Below are 20391 nucleotides of genomic sequence, written 5' to 3'. Positions count from 1 at the left end.
AATTGTCAAAATTGTCAAAATTGTCAAAATTGTCAAAATTGTCAAAATTGTCAAAATTGTCAAAATTGTCAAAATTGTCAAAATTGTCAAAATTGTCAAATTGTCAAAATTGTCAAAATTGTCAAAATTGTCAAAATTGTCAAAATTGTCAAAATTGTCAAAATTGTCAAAATTGTCAAAATTGTCAAAATTATCAAAATTGTCAAAATTGTCAAAATTGTCAAAATTGTCAAAATTGTCAAAATTGTCAAAATTATCAATATTGTCAAAATTGTCATTTTTGTCATTTTTGTCATTTTGTCATTTTGTCATTTTTGTCATTTTTGTCATTTTTGTCATTTTTGTCATTTTTGTCATTTTTGTCATTTTTGTCATTTTTGTCATTTTTGTCATTTTTGTCATTTTTGTCATTTTTGTCATTTTTGTCATTTTTGTCATTTTTGTCATTTTTGTCATTTTTGTCATTTTTGTCATTTTTGTCATTTTTGTCATTTTTGTCATTTTTGTCATTTTTGTCATTTTTGTCATTTTTGTCATTTTTGTCATTTGTGTCATTTGTGTCATTTTTGTCATTTTTGTCATTTTTGTCATTTTTGTCATTTTTGTCATTTTTGTCATTTTTGTCATTTTTGTCATTTTTGTCATTTTTGTCATTTTTGTCATTTTTGTCATTTTTGTCATTTTTGTCATTTTTGTCATTTTTGTCATTTTTGTCATTTTGTCATTTTTGTCATTTTTGTCATTTTTGTCATTTTTGTCATTTTTGTCATTTTTGTCATTTTTGTCATTTTTGTCATTTTTGTCATTTTTGTCATTTTTGTCATTTTTGTCATTTTTGTCATCTTTGTCATTTTTGTCATTTTTGTCATTTTTGTAATTTTTGTAATTTTTGTCATTTTTGTCATATTTGTAATTTTTGTCATTTTTGTCATTTTTGTCATTTTTGTCATTTTTGTCATTTTTGTCATTTTCGTCATTTTTGTCATTTTTGTCATTTTTGTCATTTTGTCATTTTTGTCATTTTTGTCATTTTTGTCATTTTTGTCATTTTTGTCATTTTTGTCATTTTTGTCATTTTTGTCATTTTTGTCATTTTTGTCATTTTTGTCATTTTTGTCATTTTTGTCATTTTTGTCATTTTGTCATTTTTGTCATTTTTGTCATTTTTGTCATTTTTGTCATTTTTGTCATTTTTGTCATTTTTGTCATTTTTGTCATTTTTGTCATTTTTGTCATTTTTGTCATTTTTGTCATTTTTGTCATTTTTGTCATTTTTGTCATTTTTGTCATTTTTGTCATTTTTGTCATTTTTGTCATTTTTGTCATTTTTGTCATTTTTGTCATTTTTGTCATTTTTGTCATTTTTGTCATTTTTGTCATTTTTGTCATTTTTGTCATTTTTGTCATTTTTGTCATTTTTGTCATTTTTGTCATTTTTGTCATTTTTGTCATTTTTGTCATTTTTGTCATTTTTGTCATTTTTGTCATTTTTGTCTTTTTTGTCATTTTTGTCATTTTTGTCATTTTTGTCATTTTTGTCATTTTTGTCATTTTTGTCATTTTTGTCATTTTTGTCATTTTTGTCATTTTTGTCATTTTTGTCATTTTTGTCATTTTTGTCATTTTTGTCATTTTTGTCATTTTTGTCATTTTTGTCATTTTTGTCATTTTTGTCATTTTTGTCATTTTTGTCATTTTTGTCATTTTTGTCATTTTTGTCATTTTTGTCATTTTTGTCATTTTTGTCATTTTTGTCATTTTGTCATTTTTGTCATTTTTGTCATTTTTGTCATTTTTGTCATTTTTGTCATTTTTGTCATTTTTGTCATTTTTGTCATTTTTGTCATTTTTGTCATTTTTGTCATTTTTGTCATTTTTGTCATTTTTGTCATTTTTGTCATTTTTGTCATTTTTGTCATTTTTGTCATTTTTGTCATTTTTGTCATTTTTGTCATTTTTGTCATTTTTGTCATTTTTGTCATTTTTGTCATTTTTGTCATTTTTGTCATTTTTGTCATTTTTGTCATTTTTGTCATTTTTGTAATTTTTGTCATTTTTGTAATTTTTGTCATTTTTGTAATTTTTGTCATTTTTGTAATTTTTGTCATTTTTGTCATTTTTGTCATTTTTATAATTTTTGTCATTTTTGTCATTTTTGTCATTTTTGTCATTTTTGTCATTTTTGTCATTTTTGTCATTTTTGTCATTTTTGTCATTTTGTCATTTTTGTCATTTTTGTCATTTTTGTCATTTTTGTCATTTTTGTCATTTTTGTCATTTTTGTCATTTTTGTCATTTTTGTCATTTTTGTCATTTTTGTCATTTTTGTCATTTTTGTCATTTTTGTCATTTTGTCATTTTTGTCATTTTTGTCATTTTTGTCATTTTTGTCATTTTTGTCATTTTTGTCATTTTTGTCATTTTTGTCATTTTTGTCATTTTGTCATTTTTGTCATTTTTGTCATTTTTGTCATTTTTGTCATTTTTGTCAATTTTGTCATTTTCGCATTTTTGTACTTTTTGTACTTTTTTTGTGTCATTTTTGTGTTTTTTTTTTGAACTTTTTTGGTGTCATTATTGTGTTTTTTTTGTGTCATTTTTGTGTTTTTTCGTGTCTTTTATGTGTCATTTTCTGTCGTTTTTTTTGTCATTTTTGTATCATCTTTGTGTTTTTTTTGTGTCATTTTTTGTCGTTTTTTGTCAATTTTGTGTTCTTTTTGTGTCATTTTTTTTGTCATTTTTGTATCATTTTGTTATCATTTTTGTGTCATTTTTGTATCATTTATGTTTCTTTTTTGTTTCCTTCATATGTCCTATTTTGTCCTTTTTGTGTCATTTTTGTTTAATTTTGTGTAATTTTTCTGTCATTTTTGTATCATATTTGTATAATTTTTGTGTCATTTTTTTACATTTTTGTGTCATTTTTGTGTCCTTTTTGTGTCATTTTTGTGTGATTTTTGTGTCTTTTTGGTGTAATTTTTGTGTCATTTTTTGTGTCATTTTTGTGTCATTTTTGTGTAATTTTTGTGTCATTTTTGTGTCATTTTTGTCATTTTTGTGTCATTTTTGTGTCATTTTTGTGTCATTTTTGTGTCATTTTTGTGTCATTTTTGTGTCATTTTTGTGTCACTTTTGTCATTTTTGTCATTTTTGTCATATTTGTCATTTTTGTCATTTTTGGCATTTTTGTCATTTCTGTCATTTTACGAAGATTTCTTGTCTGAAATCTTATTTGATGTGACATAAGACCAATATATGAGCACATTTTGGTGGATGTTCAAGGAAAGAAAACAGCTTGGAAATTTTGAACTTGTTCTCATGTCAAATGAATGGTATTTGTCAGACGTAGTCAGTTTTGCAGAAATGAGTTTTCAGCTAATTTTTCTTTTCTCCAAGCTGTGTTTATACATTTTTATTTTTTATTTTTAGAACGAAACACATAGACTTTCTAAAAGCCCGTATTCAGACAGTTGCTGAACTGCTGCTGCATCGTTGCCAGCACGTCCAAAATGTCATTCATGACGGCGTTGTAGCAGAAAATGGTCCGGTAGTTGAAGATGCTCAGCGTATTGGTGAACTGCTTCAACAGTTGGGTGATCTTGACGTTAACCGAAGTTGCAAGCTGCCCATCGACTCCAGCGTTTAAGAACTGCAATACGGTTGAAACATGTTAGTAGCTACCTTTTGGTTAGATATTTTCAAGGACTCACAAGCATGGTACAGTTGCCACCGGGAATGGTACACAGGTCGTACCGAAAGATTGTTGAGAAGGAAGCGTAGGTCTTGAGGTCGTTGATTGTATTCTGAGAAGCGGTTCCTAGAGATGACAAATCGTTGGTTTCAGCAGTGAAGCAGTTGGTGAGACGACTGATCTGGATGTTTGCCGTCGATGTTACCAAGGGGGCGTATTTGTTGATGCACTGATTGGCGAAGGTTGTGTTGGAGAGGCTAGTTGTGTTTAGTATCTGATCCCCGAAGCCGCTCAACGCACTGTTCAGCTTGACCAGAGCTCCACTCAGCGTTGCACCATTGTAGGCCACCGTGCTATTGGTAGCCGAATAGATGACCACAGCATTGTTGTTCATCATCGTGTAGAGTGTACTGAGATACACGTTGAGCCAGTTGTTATTGTAGAATGCTGCCGGGTATGTTAGGATCTTATCAAATGAGCTACGGATACTAGCCAGGGTCGTATTGCTGTTAGCTATGATTGTTTGCTGAGCTGCTACCAGCGCTTTGACGTAGGTGTTGAAAGCAGTATTGACAGAAGCTGCCGTAGTATTCCGGGTAGTGTTCATGGTCGACTGATACGCTATGACCAACTGTCGATCACTGATTATAGACTTCATGCTGTTCGATATATTCACAAGAGAGTTGTAGCTAGCCGTCAAATCGTTGACGATATTGTTTTGCATTGCTTGAGTTATCTTGGTCGTAATCGTAGTAGAAGTGTACGTAGTCGTTCCAGACGTAACGGAGGTTATTGCTGCAAACAAGGTGGTGAGATCGCTTGCCAAACTAGTAACGGATCCTTTCAGACTAGTAACATTGCCAACCAGTGGAACGTATTGACTCTGCTTGACCACATTTTGCAGTCCTTGAAGCGTAGTATTAGCACTATCCACTGTCGTAGACGTTCTCGTGAGTAATGAGTTCAAGGTTGTCTCCATCAATGTTTGTGAAGTCGTTGTATCAGTGCTGTACGATTTAATCGTAGCGTACACCTGATCTAGTGGAGTCCCCAATAGAACGCATGCCGATTGGATCATACCCAAAGCACCTGTCCAGTCCAAATTAACGTTGACTACAACAGTAGAATTTGCCCCGGCTATCACCGAAGTCCCGGTATTGATGCTATTTTGAATGCTTGAAGAAAATCCCGTAATGGTGGGGATTTTGGGGCCCCAATCGGCCCTGATGGCGCCAATCGAGGCCAGCACTACGTATAGAACTGTTCGTAAACTAATCATCTTGGAAACTAAGCTCCAACTGACTGCCACTGCTAAACGAGAGGAATCAAACAGATACAATCTGTGCAAATATTTGGTTAGATTTTTGCCGGTGACTATTTTAGAAAATGTAAATTTTGTGTGATAGGTCGATTGGGGATTGAACGAAAATGAGACTCATTTTTATTCAGATTTGTTGCAATTGATACAATGAATTTTTGAATGAATTTTAACAAATACTGTTTTGTAAAATTTGTATTATATCTACGTTTTTGTCACCCGCGCCTTCATGTATTCGAAGAAATGTTAACGGTGCTGCATAAATTCAGGGGTATTAACTGCGGATACATTTTTTAATCAATTGTGCACGACAAAAAGTCAAATGGCTTAAGATAGTTTTAGTTCTAGATGAAATTATCCTTCAGAATTGCACATTTCAATCGAAAAAACGTAATCTAAGCGAGAGAAATAATGAAATGTTCGCCTCGTCTATTTAAGCCATAAAAAGACGTTAATCTGTTGAACAACGTGAAACCTAAATATATTATTTTTGCTTCAACCACACCTGAACAAACAAATCCCCTTTCGGCGTTCGAAAATTCGAAACAGATCACACCGTTTGGATTTAGTTTTAGTCTATGCAATGAAGATAGCACGATTAGTTTGTTGGGCAGTAGCCGTAGTTGGTTTACACTTTGACCGGGCTTCTGCCGACTGGGGCCTTCCGGCAGCAGTCAACGGATTCACCGCTAACATTCAAAGCAGCATTAGCACCGGAACGGCTGTAGTGACGTCAGCCAATGCATCGATTGTCGTCAATACGAATCTGGATCTTCTGAAGGTGCTACCGGTCGTTCAGGTGGCTTTGGGTCAGTTGAATGAACCCCTCAATTGGTTGTTCAGCGTAATAGTCAGTGCTAGTCAGGACAAAACTACGCGTCCTGCAACACTCTTCAGCAATTTTTCGACTTTGTGCGCGAATACAAATGCTGCTCTACTGGCCGCTAACACTACCTTGACAGCACTAAACTCAACCGTTAAACAGGCGTACTACAGCCAGATAATCGCGAACATAGCCCTTCTGAAACAAGCTGTGACCACCTTATCGACGGATACCGCGACTCTAGGAAGTGCTGTTGCAGTAGCTGCAGCTGCCACGTATCCCTATACTTCCACCAATATAACCTTGGTCATAACAACCAGCCTACAGAGTGCAATAACCACCGACTTGGCTAGGATCTACAGCGTCCTTAATACCATTTCCAGCTTGCTGAAGTCCGTAATCAGTGATCGACAGCTGGTGATAGCGTATCAAGCCACTCACAACAGTACCATCGCCTCAACAACCAATACGGTCTACGGCGCCTACAGCTCATACCTGAGTAAGCTGATCGCTCAGCAAGCGTCGATCATCACAAGTGGCAACAGTACCCAGGCCAGCATCCGAAACTCGTTCAGCAGCATCCTCACCAATCCGGCTGCCTTCAGCAATGGCAACTGGCTAACGTCCTACCTCAATGTGATCTTCTCCTACTTCGACAAGGTAGCGGCTGTATACTATTCGGCCTCGAACAACACCATGGCAGCCCATGCCGATTTCCTCAACAATACGCTACTGCAGCTCAACCGATCGCTTACCGATCTAAGCATCCAGCTTACCGATGTACCCATCACTTCTGCCAATCCCAATGCTAACCCATGCATCAACAAGTATGCACCGACCTTCAGTAGTACGGCGAACATCCAAATCAGTCGGCTTACCACCTGTCTGACCACGGAAAGTAACGATATTTCAACCTGGGGAACGACCATGACCTCCATCATGAGCGACATCCAGAAGTTTGCTGCCTACTCGGCCATGTTCCGGTTTGACCTTTGCACGGTGGCCAACGGTAATTGTACCGGATTGGTGAGTTAAACAATCTTGGTTTTAAACTGTATAATTCTTGTTCCTTTTGTTTTTAAGTACTTGACCTCGTCGGTGGATACGGCTATGGCCGAGTTGGTGAAGTTGAAGATCGATCAGCTGCAGGAATCGTACCTAGGGCAGATGACGGTTCTGATGTATCGGGTGGCCTATTGCTACAATGCAGTCTACAACGATATCCTGGACAACATTAATCTGATGAAGCAAACCTTCGGTATCTGTTTGTACACTGGATCGTAATTGCGGTGTTTTGATTTAATTTTTTTTCGTACTTTTCCATAATCGAATAAATATAACGAACTCTTCATAGTTCTATTTTATTCTGAGTAGGGTTGTCCACAAATGGGGTCAGGTTTCTGATCGAAAAAACGGCGACTGAAATGCCAAATTTCAGCCCATAAGGTAAACTTTAAAGGCGTTCAGCAAAAAGTGATTGCCGAGTTACAACGGCAGTCATTGAACAGCAATTTTAATGTTTTTTTTTTAACAGTTATAAACTTACTTATTGTTCCCGCGCCGATCCTCCGGTGCATAGGGCCGTGGTGAAAGTCCTCCACTGCTGACGATCCGGAGCCAGCGTCTTCACTTGGTGCCAGCCAAGATTCTTGTCGACAGTTCGTATTTCGGCGGCCAGGCTTCGCCGCCACGAGTTTCTGAGTCGGCTCCTTCTTCGATGTCCTTCTGGATTCTATTCTAGCGCCTCTCTGCGAATCTCGTTTCGCAGCGTGTGTCGAATCCATCTTTTGATGACATTGTAGGATGTAGTTCCTCATTTGAGATCCAGTTGTCAGGTCACCAAGCGTGGATGATATTCCGATTCACAAAAACTGTGAGCTCCAGATCGGGCTTTTCTGCTCCGGGTTTCGATGTCTTTCCTAGTATTTATCACCATCAGGCGTAATCTGGCTTCACGCTCCTTTTTTTAAACTCAAAATTAAGTAGTTTTGGTTCAAAACATCACTTCAGTGGCAGCCCTCAACTTTGAGTTCGACTGGGCAATCGCAAAACTAAGTTTTGATAGGCATACTCAATACTAAGTTTGGCAGCTGAACTCAAATTCATCCATTTTATTCGAGGGTTGTTTATTTTCAGGGAATTAAAGGAGGGTTGAATAATTTTTGTACCCGGATGTTGCTGTTCCGGTTCATTGCATTGCAATTACAGAGCGGTGGAAAGTTTTGACACTCCCGGTCAAAAAACACTTCCGGATGTTACTTCCTACGGGAAGTAAATAACATCCGGGAGTTTCCGGACATTCCAAGCCACTCACCGTATGATGACAATAACGGACAAAAAAAATTTTACGCTGACTTGGTGGACATTCCATTATGAAGTTCCTTCTTCCGGTAAATTTTCATGTTGGTTGCTGTTCCGGTTCGAAGTGAACTCGCTAAGTGTCTAACAAAGAGAGTTCAATTTTTAGTTCATAAGATCGAACTCAGCTTTGCTCCCTCGCCGAGGGAAAAAAAGGTCAATTTTGAGTTCGCAGTTCGAAATCCGTTTTGAACCATCGCAAGAAGAAAAAAGGGTACTTAACTTCATAAAATCGAACTATGTTTTGAACCTCTGTCATACTTAATTTTGAGTAAAAAAAGAAGCGTGTACCAAGATTCTGGAAGCACTCCACTTTCTCAACCTGTTTCCCAGCTATCATGGAACTGGAGTTGAAGTGATTGTCAATCGAATTTCGAATGTCATTGTTAAATTATGTGTACGGTGTTGCCAGACTCAATTTTTTTTTGTATTTGAAAACTTAAAATGCAATTTTCTCAAAATGCCCCCAATGTTTTTAAGACTTTTTTGCGCCAATTCTGTTCAGCTTAAAATTTAACATGAGAATAACTAGGGGATAATACTCATTACTTGATGATAATTATACATTCTATACACTATCATTGTGGTGTGGTGACACTCCTCACTCTTTAATTACTTATTCGTATCAATACCTGCCATTTTGTAACAAAAATTATGAATTGACTGTTTTGTCAAAATATTCATGTCGAAAATCAAAAGTCTGGAAATGTTTGGAAGAAATAACAAAAGTCTGGAAACCTAAAAAATGTCTTACAAAAGTCTTAAAAGTGTGGAAGATCCAGACAAAATCTGAAAGGTTGACATCACTGACCACATATGCTGTTGGGCGCAGATCGCGGTTACTCGAATCGTGGCAATGCAAACGATGATGGTTGCTTAGTTACGCGTGCCATCCCCGATTGCTTCAGCATTTCAATCGCCAAAACTCTTGGCTGGTGGGATTTCCCGATTGCTATGATGCGGCGCGGCCAGATCAACGGATTTTATGCACTTCTACGGATCTGAGTAACGACACTCGAAATCTACGGATTTTCTACGGATTATTGAAAAAATATATGTAGGATTTCTGCGGATAAACGAAAATTCTACCTGTAACCAAAAAAAGGTTATAAAATTTCATTTTGCCAAAATTAAGCCGTTGGGAGGCCCAGGAGCAATTTTTCTAGGCAGGCTCCTATTTTTTTTTAATGTTAATAATATATTTATCCCTAGCAGTCTTTAAAAAAAAACTAGTTTATTTATTCTAAAAACAAGCTATATTTCTGCCTATTAAAATGCAGAATACAAATACAAAATTTCAGTTCAAAAAGTCAAAAGTCGAAGTCAAAATTATAATCAAAATTCTCCTTTAGAAATATACTTGTGAACCAGAAAAATTCAATTCAAAAATTAAATTAAAAAATCTCAGTTAAAACTACGAAAAGGAATTAAAAATTAATATATAATTCCATAAATATTAGTTTTCTTGAACAAAATTCAGTTTTGAAAAGCAGAATCTCAATTCGTTAAGGAATGATGCAAATTAAAAATAACACTATAGAATTTGAGTAGTCAACATAATGAAAAGAAGCAATGAAGATTTTTTTATTCCTCCAAAAATTCATTAGAATATAGAACATGATTCGAAAATTAAATATCAACATTACATGGCAACATATGCGCCATCTGCATTGCACACTTGGAACTATCATTTTTTCTGAATCAATGCTATTTTTGTTGACGTTCTTCATTTCATAGAGTTTGACCTTCATATAAACACAAATTTTTCTATTTTATCGAAGTTATGATAAGTTTAGAAGATTGTTCACCTTCCGAAAGAAAACAAAATTAATATCTTTTTATCAATGCATCACAGTTTTCGCTTAATGGCTGGAATCCAGATCCTACCAAAACACCGTATTAACTTTAAGAAATTTTTAAAAATGCCATGGTAGGAAAATGGTCACTTTTGTAGGTATTGTTTGGTATATTTGGCCGTTTATATTGCTAATCGTTATGTACCACTTACCAGTTTGCATCTTTTGCAGATAGTCAGCCAAATTTAGAACTAGATGTGAGGCTCTCAGAGCCTAAGGGGTATTAGTGACAAAATGGTCGATTTTGAGTTAATGATGCCAAACAATTCATTTTTCAAGCTACATTTGGTGATTTTTCAGATTTTCAGAGTTTTATTTACATACTTGTACGTTCGATAGCAAAATACAAATTTTCGAAAAATACATGGAAATCGCCAAACTCAACAACTTTTAAGCGTTTTTTCTCGAAATAACCTTTCCTGCACTTAGACCCCTTTGGTTCCAAGGGCCTCATATATCTATATATATAAAAAGCAATTATCTGTATGTTTGTTTGTTTGTTTGTTTGTTTGTTTGTCCTCTATAGACTCAGCCGTCTTAAGAGCTAGAGATCTGAAATTTGGCATGGATGCTCATTAGGACCAGGAACGATGAAAAATGTTTTTAAATTTTTGGACGACCCCTTCTGAAGGGGGTCGTCCATACAGACAAATATTGTTTTCACGTTATTGACGTTATTTTCCGTCGGATTGTGATGAAAATTTGCACATGAGTCTTTTGAGGGACGAGCAATCGATTACAGTTATCAAATTTAGAGTCAGAGGTAAGCCAAAGGGGTCGTCCATATTCACTGATTAATGTTTTTGCGATATTGGCGTTATTATACATCGGATTGTGATGAAAACTAGCACATGAGTGTTTTGAGAGACGAGCAATCGATTACAGTTATCAAATTTAGGGTTAGGAGTCGGCAAAAAGGGTCGTCCATATCCACTGATTAATGTTTTTGCGATATTGGCTTTATTTTACATTGGATTGTGATGAAAATTTGCACATGAGTGTTTTGAGAGACGAGCAATCGATTACAGTTATCAAATTTAGGGTCAGGGGTCAGCCAAAGGGGTCGTCCATATCCACTGATTAATGTTTTTGCGATATTGGCGTTATTATACATCGGATTGTGATGAAAACTAGCACATGAGTGTTTTGAGAGACGAGCAATCGATTACAGTTATCAAATTTAGGGTTAGGAGTCGGCAAAAGGGGTCGTCCATATCCACTGATTAATGTTTTTGCGATATTGGCTTTATTTTACATTGGATTGTGATGAAAATTTGCACATGAGTGTTTTGAGAGACGAGCAATCGATTACAGTTATCAAATTTAGGGTCAGGGGTCAGCCAAAGGGGTCGTCCATATCCACTGATTAATGTTTTTGCGATATTGGCGTTATTATAGATAGTATTGTGATGAAAATTAGCACATGAGTGTTTTGAGGGACCAGCAATCGATTTCAAGTTTCGAATTGCGGATCAGAAGTTGGCTGAAGGAGTCGTCCATACCCAACTTTAATGTTTTTGCGATTTTGACGTTATTCTACATTGGATTGAGATGAAAATTTCCGCATAGGAGTTTTGAGGGACGTTATTTTGCTTTCAGGTTTCAAATCTTGACTCAGGGGTTGGCAAAAGGGGTTATTATCTGTTCACTGATTTTACGATATTCTATTGATTGAGCATAGATTTGTAATGAAAATTGACACATGGGAGGTTATCAGAAAGATAATTGATTTCAGGTGTCAAGTTTTGAATCGTGGTCAAAAAAAGGCCGTCCATGTTAGTTGCTCACTGTTTTCGTGATATTGTCGTGATCATTCATCGGATTGAGATGAAAATGTTCAGATGAGGATTATAAACTATGAGCAATTGACTCCAGGTAGCATGTTCCGTGTCAAAAGTCGGCGAAAGGGGCGTCTATATTCACTGTTCACTGTTTTCGAGTTCCTGACGTTATTTTACATATAAATTGAAAAGAAAATATGGCAAAAGGGAGTTGTGAGGAACGTAAAATTGGTTTCAATTATCGAATTTCGGGCCATGGGTCAGAAAAAGAGGGTTCCATTGAAAGTTCAGTGTTTTGGGCAATAATTTTGTTGTAGGCAGTAAATTGATACCAATTTAAGTGTGAAGGTCAAGCAAAAGAGTCGTGCACATAAACAAATAGTACATGTTTCTGCCATAATGTCTAGATTTTGCAACCGATCGAGAAGAAAACACTCTCACATAAATTTTAATAAAAAGCCAATCAACCGTTTAATTTGAATTTCAAGTAATAGTAACAGTAGCGACTTTAAACACTGTTGAATTTTTTCCCCAAAATTGTCGAAAGAATGTTTCGAATTCATTTTTTAAACTCATTTTGACATACCAATGATTTAAAGCGAAACGAAGTTCGTACGGGATCAGCTAGTATTTTTATAAATTTCTCCTCTCGTTCTTCTCCGAAACATTCAGCCGAGGCTTTTCAATACCAAATTTCTGACAGGAGATCCACCATGTGGCCGCTAAAAAGTTTATATCGATTTCATTCACGAAATTTTCCAAAATTTCACCCCGCTAACGGGTCTACTATTTTGCGCATATTGTTTATTTTTTCGGTGGACAGCTTTTTTTATCATTAAAACTTCTTCAATCAAAAGGTTCGTATGGCACCCTTCTTCATGGAATTAATAGTTCTAACATTTATTCAAACTTTTGCTCGTTGTTAGACCCCCTAGGACTTCTACAACGATTTACCACATGGTCTCCCAACGAGACCTTCCCAATTTTTTCACGATCCTGCCCAAAGATGTTGATTAATGAGTTAATTCATTAAACGCTATCTTGAAAACTGCTTTACTTTATGCCACAAAATTTTGCACATGTCAACATTATGTTACTAGGTAGTATCATTGAAAATTTCATCAATTTTCATTCATTTGTTCAAAAGTTATTCACTAGTGAAAGTGTTGCATTTGTTTCGAATACAGGCCTTAATGCATAACTAATTGGTTGCCTGGATTTCATTTAAAAAAGCCGGATTCATTCACTTTATTTGCCAAATCGAACAAATTAAAACAAATTGTGTTGTGGAAATTTATCAAAAAATAATCATGAAAAAATAGTTTTTGGTACATAAATTACGATCTGAAATCTGTTAATGAGTTTTGATGAGAATATTTTTTTAAAGTTTTTTTATTAAGTTTTATTGAGTAATTCCTGGATTTCGACCAAATTTTCCCGGATATTCCCCGGATTTTTGGACAATTTTGAAATCAAATGCCTGGATTTGCCAGGTTTTCAGATTTAAAAAAACCGGGATACGTGCTGAAAAAATGTTGGCAACCTCACTCTTTTTCCTCAATGTATGTTTTCCCGCTTAATATTTTTGAACTAATGAAATTCGTGTACGTGTCATTAGCAAGTTATGGAGGGATCTGAGAAAATTTTTATTGAAAATATATGTTATACCATCGAGTCGTAAAGAATTTTTCTTTAATTTTTTTAACTCTTATTATAGCTTGCTAGTTTTGATACCTGTTAAGAGCAAAACTTTTTTTTTTCTCCTCGGGGGCCCCATTGAGCTGGGTGGCCCGGAGCAATTGCCACTATTACCCCCCCCCCCCCCCCTTAATCCGGCGTTGCAGTCACACATTTGCTTGGCCCGGCGATTGCGGTTGCTTAGAAACATTATATATAGGGCTACGCTTGATTGCCAAATCGGAGAGGGTCGATGCATTATCATGGTATCCAATGACCCATATATTTTTTCGAAAATTAGTATTTTTCTTTCAAACGTAAAGGAAGGTACAAAAGTATTTAAAAATTAAAAAAAAAATCACCAAATACAGTTTGAAGTCGTTTAACATCATTTATTCAAAATCAATTATTTTTGCATATTCCCCTCGTAAGTAATTTTTAGAAATTTGGTATAAAAATTTTAAGCAAAAAATATATTAAGATGTAAATTTAACCTTCCCATGCCGTTCGCAAAATATCCGTTTCGGAGAAATTTGAGTTGTAGTTTGATTTCGTTCTCCTGGCTGTAAATGTTAACCGATTTTGATGATATTATATTCATTGTGTAGGTAATTTGTTCTTATTACTCAAAATTTTAAAATAAAGTCGATATGTATTACCAAGTTATCAGAAACTGGTTCAGAAAGTAAAAAGTCCGAAAAATCAATTTTATTTTTAAAATGCTCATAACTTTTGACAGCTTTTCTGTATTTAAGTGTTTCATTGATGTTTGAAATCGTCAAGAATCCATCTATTCGACAGTGTATAGATATGTTGGGGTCCAATGAAAGTATTGACCGCAATCTCAGATCTTCCGGTAGAAAAAAATCTAACTTTAAAAAAACGATATCAATTTTTTGCTTTGCTTAGCTGTATTTCATTTCCCAATAAACCGATTTTCAAAACTCAAATTTCAATTTTTTGACGTTGATTTGATCATTATTTTCATAGAACATACTTGGTCTGTCAAAACTCATAGTTCTTCAGTATATTGGAATGATGATAAAGAGATTTTAAATGTGCGCTTCGGGTCATATTGACCCGAACGGCATGGGAAGGTTAAAATATAATTTCTTACAATATAATTTTTTGATTTCAAGAATCATTTGAAAACAATTTTTTTTGATAAATTTATTCCGATTCACAATAAGATGCTTAGGAATACTCAATTCTGATTAAAAATTCCGGAGGTTTAACCATTGTGTACCAACAGAATTGCGTGCGCTATGGTTCAGAATTAACAGAATAAATTTCTAATCTGAATGTTGTACACAATTTTGGTTATGGTTTTTGAATTGATACAATTAATCCAAGCTAAAATAATTGAATCAAATCGATCATGAAATGTTAATTTTGGATTAGCTTGAGATTGTATTGAAAAGTTTAAATTAATCTCGGATATTTCAAAATCAGTCTGTACTCTGGTTTTCATTTCCTAGAACATGGATGAGCAACCTGCGGTCCGCCGGCCATTTTACAACCATTTCTTGAATTGAAGATTGTTGAAAATTAATAAACTACGAACTGTTTTCACTATATGAGTGGCTCGCAAAAACAAATCAAAACAAAAGTTGAGTCGTTGATTGAAAAAGTTGCTCACCCCTAGAACGTATTCTATTTTCTAGAGAATATGTAAACTTCAAACCCGTGCCTTTGTGTATGAGGATCTCAAATTAATATCTGGAATCACCAACTGGATACTGGATTTAAAATCAAGAAAATGAATTAGATAAAATTTCGGTTGTGTAATTGAATTTGGACCAATCGAATTCTCATCTAATAATTTATCAATTATTGCTTGGATATGAAATATTTCAAAATTCTACTACAATTTTTGATCGCAGGATCTAATTAAAAGTGTTGAGCTTAGTGTTGGGTTTAAATTTTATACCTTAATTTTCACAAATCTCTCAATAAAACATTAAAGGCTTAGGTTGAGGTTGTCGTATGAGGTTTTCAAAAATCTCCATTTGTAACTGATTAGGGTAAGTGAGCCCTATTTTGGCATGGTCCTTTTCTTGACATGCCAACATGTCTTTTCATGTTTTTCAGGTCCAAATTGAGCTTAAAAAATTTTGAATATATTTTCATTGCGAAGAGAATAATTTGTTTCAAATCTGTGCATACCGAATTTTTTGATTGTTTGTACTTTAATAAAGAAGTTAATTTTTTTTTATCTACATCCGAGGAAATTATGTTGGAAATCACCGTATGAAAATCAGATGAACTCACCTTTCTAGTGCAACTCATGAATTCACATGCGATTTCAAACGCGGACATTCATTTGAAAAATTTGCAAAAAATACTCATGCTTACAGTTAAACTACAGGCAAAAAATCAAAAAATACTAGAAAGACTAATAAGTGAATATTTATTTAGGTTTTGAATAAAAATTTAAAACTAATTTTGTCCCTTTTCTTGGCATGCAGGTAGTTTTGGCCTGAAAATGCAAAAACCGCTATTTGGGAACCATGAATCGAAGGTACATTGGTATGCGTGCGAACAGCATTTGCATTGCAGTCTGCCGAGCAAAAGCCACGTGGTCTCCTACAGAACACAGTGTTTCGAAATATTAAAAAAAAAACTAAATTAAATTAAGCATCTCACAAGACTTAATATGTTTTTCTTATCTAAAAATTGTTAGATCGATGGCAATTTATGACTTTAGTATATAAAATAGATAATTAATTGAGTTTTGGAATCGTTTTTTATTGCTTGGGAACCATATACCTACTCAGATTTAATTTTTTGGATTTTTGATCTAATTTTTTTCATGGAAACAGAAGTTGGAAGTTCAGGAAAATATCGTTTGCTTTCCAATTATTCTTTAAAATATTTTATGTGGGTCGAATTAAAAAAAATGTTTTAGCTAGGTTTACATTCTAACATCTATTTGGCGTGTCAAACCACTGCGCAACGCCCCGGGCATTCGAGATGGCTCTTGCTAGAAGCTCATAATCTCAGCTAACAAATTCAAAAGGGCAAAATTTTAAAATACCATTCAAGGAATTTTTCAATTTCTTACTTTATGAAGCCAAACTCCACAATATGAAGACAGTTGTTTGGTGGTGAAAATAACCCTATGTGTCGCAAACGCATTGCGGAATTTCTGGACTTCCGACTTTTTGAAATGAAAGCTTATTTTGTGCTTCCCTTTCAACCAAGTTTCATCAATGTTTTCAAAAGCCTTTTTGTTGTATGAGTGAAGCCCGGTGTTCCATCGTCGCATAGAACTTTACGCTCAGCTGACGTCATTCTGTCAGTGGCCTTATATTCAGAATAGCCATCGATTCTTTTAACTGTCAATTGAGCATTGTTGGTAAAGATCTATTGCACTTTGCTGGTGGCCAAGAATCGGATCATCGAAACGGCAAACAATTGGTACGGCGGCCAAGTAATTGGAGCACCACAGTGAGTACTTTGCATGCATTTTACTCACATTAATGAAAGTTCCATAGAGAAAACATATTTTTGTTGAACTCTAAGCAAGTTAACAAGTAAATTCTTCATATGTTATATGGTGCACTCAACAAGAAGGTAGGAATGTCGAAAAAAAAAGTAAACCATGCCTTAGGTGCCAAGGTCGGGTACATTTACCCTATACCTTGACAAACTAATGGTTTAAAATCCATATAGTCCTGATCCTGACGTGGCGTTTTGTTATTTGATGAGCTTTCGTGTCCTGCAAAAAAAAGGAGCATCTGAGAGCACCACCTTAAAATATCGATCCAGCAGGGACCGATTTTTTGGCTTCGATTTTTGGATGGAACAGCAAACAGGAGTAAGCCTTGACTTTTCGGCAATGGACACGATTTTTTTTTTTCCTTCGTCGGAGAAAATTTTATTTTATGTATTTAAGTGATAAAATTACTAACAAAACGTTAAACCCGTCTTTCTTCTTTGTGTTTCTGGTCGTTTAGTGTGATCGTTAAAAAGCAAAATAAAGGATTTGAGCAGCGTTCCTCTCGACGCTGAACAGAGAAAGAATTCTTCGAGAGCGGCTTCGAAAGTGGAATGCTTCTTCAAGTAGCATGGGCTAGAGCTTATTTGTTGTGTCCGTTCCATGTTCATATATTAACCTTAAATTTTAACAAAGGATGATTTCTGGAAGATTTTGGACTGAAAATGTTCAAATTTTTGATATATTTGAGCATCTTTGATGGCCAAGAATCGCTGACTTAAAAACAGTTGCACTTCCCAGAATTTAATGACTTATGATTTTTTTCCTTCCTAAATGTAGTCTATTCATACTTTGAGTTAGTTTTTCAAACATGTGTACAATTATGTATATTATATGGCATTTTGTTATGTTCAGGTGCTGATAAGATTTTGACATACCTATATTTAAATTTTGCACTTACAAATCCGTTGGCATTTTGATGTGCGATGTAAATAAGGGCCCTAAGTTGGTGTTCTTCGTTTGATTGATGATTTTTTTGGTTCAAAACTGACCATGTCAGATTCCTAGGCTTCTAGTTTAAGATGTGAGTGCTAGCGCTTAGGACAAGAAATGACTGTAGAAAGTTTGTTGTTTCGAAGTTTTTCTTTGCCCATGGAAAATTATTATTTTTTTCGAAAAATCACGCATTGGGCATATGAAAACCAAAGTTTTTTTTTTTTTGCGAAAATATATAAAAAAAGTGCGCTCTTAAAGGTGGTGTTCTTCGGGAAAAAATGCCTGATGTGCCTTTTATTCTAGTTGTTCATATATATTCCCGCGAGCTCAAAAAGTTAAGTTGAAACTGGTGCACGCTCCTTTTTTTAAACTCAAAATTAAGTATGACAGAGGTTCAAAACATAGTTCGATTCTATGACTTAAAGTTAAGTACCATTTTTTCCTCCTTGCGATGATTCAAAGCGGAGTTCGAACACTCAACATTTAGTGGTTTTTCCGGTGCGTGGAAAAATACGGAAATTGCTAAAGAAGCGCAGATTGCTAAGGCTGCTGCTGATTGTTTGTTATGATTTGGCCTTCCGGTGGATAAAGACAGCATAGATCTTTAAGCGCAGATTTTCAGGCAGCTTCTGCTAATTGTTTACTTTGATTTGGCCTTCCGGTGGAAAAAGACGGAATTGGCTTTGAAAGCGCAGATTTTTAAGGTTGTTGATGCTGATTGTTTGTTATGATTTTGCTTCCCGGCGAGAAAAGACGGAATTGACTTCATAAGCGCAGATTTTTAAGGCTGCTGCTGCTGATTGTCTGCTTCGAATTGGCCTTCCGGTGAAAAAAAAAAACGGAATTAGCTAAGGAAGTACAGATTTTTAAGGCTGCTGCTTCTGATTGTTTATTTTGATATTTGGATGTTTAAGGCTACTGCTGCTGATTGTTCGTTTTGAATTGGCCTTCTGGTTGGGAAGGCAGTTTCCAAGAATCCTATCGAATTATTCCGGCTCTCGTAAACAGAGACAGAGTGACAAGAAAAGCACAGTATGAGAAAGCTGCTGCTAAGAATGTTTTCTGATTTTTCCGACTCTGGTAAACAAAAAAACAGAGCGACAGAGAAAGCAAAGATTGGGAAAGCTTGTGTGAAGAATATTTTCGGATTGGATGAAGAATATGCAGAAAATAAATAAAATTTTAAGATTTGAAAAGCTTTGGCAGAGAATGAAATGAAGAGTTGAGATGAGGGATATTTGTCATAAAAAATGTTGTATTTTAGAAAAACTAAAATCTGTAAATAAAAGTTTCTATTGAGAAAAGAGTTGAGAATGTAAGGATGAGATCAAGGATATGCAGAAATTTGATAAAATTTGTATCAGGCAGGGATCCATTTTTTGGCTTCAATTTTTTTGATGGATCAGCTAAGTTGAATATATGAAATACATGCAGAAATACCAAGTGGTTTTACCAAACAAGTCATTTTTAAATAAACTTGCTTCATTATTTGACGAGCCTATTGTAGAAAATTTATCCTTCCCTGCTATAAAATTCAAATAATTATAATTGATTGGCAGCAATTAAAAAATGGAAATATTTTGCTTATGGCACTTCACCATAAATATGAAGTTGAAAATCTAGTGGTTCAACATGTTGTTAAGTTTTCAATTTCCATATCCTTTGTGCTAAGCAAAAAATCATGAATCCTCTAGAGACTGAACCTAATTACTAAATTAGTTATCCCTTGCGTCGACTCCCCATAAGAAGCGTTCTATCTTCTAGGGTTTTTTTTCCTTCAAATCAGATCTTACCGAACCTTTTCAAATCTAGATTTGTATTTTGGGCTGGTAAGTGTTATGACTGCTGCTCGCTCGATTTTGACGAGACAAGCGTCGAGCCGTCATTGATAAAACATTTCCTTGCTGGTACTTTGTCGACCACACAGTTTCACAACCCAGTATAAGCAACATTATACGATTTTGTTGAGAAAAAAACCATTCTTTTTTTTTGAGAAATTTTGCACACAGGTGTATTGAAAGCTCAAACCTAGAAATTGACAAATTTTATCGTTTCAAACTACATATAGTGTTCCATACAAAGTCACCAACTAAAGGTTTCAAGAAACAGGGCTAGACCAACTCTGTGGTGCTACGTAGAATGACTCAAGAGATCGATGCTCTCGACAGCAACTGGACCGGTTGCCATAAGTATCATCGCGAAAGGAGAAAGATGGAGAAATTATGGCCAGCGATCACCGGTACCGGTTGACTGATATAGTTTTGTTTTGCTGGCCAACTCAAAAAGGCCCAATTCGGATCCACGCAGCCGCCGCGCCGGTTACATGATGAAAATTTTCTAAATTGGAACCCAGCCGAGAACTGGCCGATACTTAGAAAGCGAGACCTATCCCTCTGATCTTATTTTTGGTATAAAACAGTAAGTGCTTATTAATCAATTAAACAGTCTTCAG

At 35.0% G+C, this 20391-nt stretch overlaps 2 protein-coding genes across 2 annotated transcripts; one reads left to right on the top strand and one right to left on the bottom strand.

Annotated features, from left to right (window-relative positions):
• Positions 1–3448: 3448 nt before the first annotated feature.
• Positions 3449–4970, bottom strand: LOC129753921 (uncharacterized). The gene is made up of 2 exons (XM_055749773.1): positions 3711–4970; positions 3449–3649 (listed from the first exon to the last, which is right to left on the bottom strand). The coding sequence occupies exons 1-2, from the start codon at positions 4968–4970 to the stop codon at positions 3449–3451; spliced, it is 1461 nt and encodes a 486-aa protein (XP_055605748.1).
• A 622-nt stretch (positions 4971–5592) lies between these two features.
• LOC129753920 (uncharacterized) lies at positions 5593–7116 on the top strand. Its single transcript, XM_055749772.1, has 2 exons — positions 5593–6858; positions 6916–7116. Exons 1-2 carry the CDS (start codon positions 5593–5595, stop codon positions 7114–7116), a joined length of 1467 nt encoding a protein of 488 aa, XP_055605747.1.
• Positions 7117–20391: the final 13275 nt, after the last annotated feature.

This window comes from Uranotaenia lowii, chromosome 3, assembly GCF_029784155.1.
Source record: "Uranotaenia lowii strain MFRU-FL chromosome 3, ASM2978415v1, whole genome shotgun sequence".
NCBI lineage: Eukaryota > Metazoa > Arthropoda > Insecta > Diptera > Culicidae > Uranotaenia > Uranotaenia lowii.
Note: the sequence above shows the minus strand (reverse complement) of the source record. Positions and strands in the feature narration are given on the sequence as shown.

Coding starts and splice junctions, on each gene's coding strand:
- LOC129753921 (XM_055749773.1), bottom strand. CDS start 4,970: ATGATTAGTTTACGAACAGTTCTATACGTAGTGCTGGCCTCGATTGGC. Junction 3,650..3,710: donor GTGGCAACTGTACCATGCTT/GTGAGTCCTTGA, acceptor ACCGTATTGCAG/TTCTTAAACGCTGGAGTCGA.
- LOC129753920 (XM_055749772.1), top strand. CDS start 5,593: ATGAAGATAGCACGATTAGTTTGTTGGGCAGTAGCCGTAGTTGGTTTA. Junction 6,859..6,915: donor ACGGTAATTGTACCGGATTG/GTGAGTTAAACA, acceptor TTTGTTTTTAAG/TACTTGACCTCGTCGGTGGA.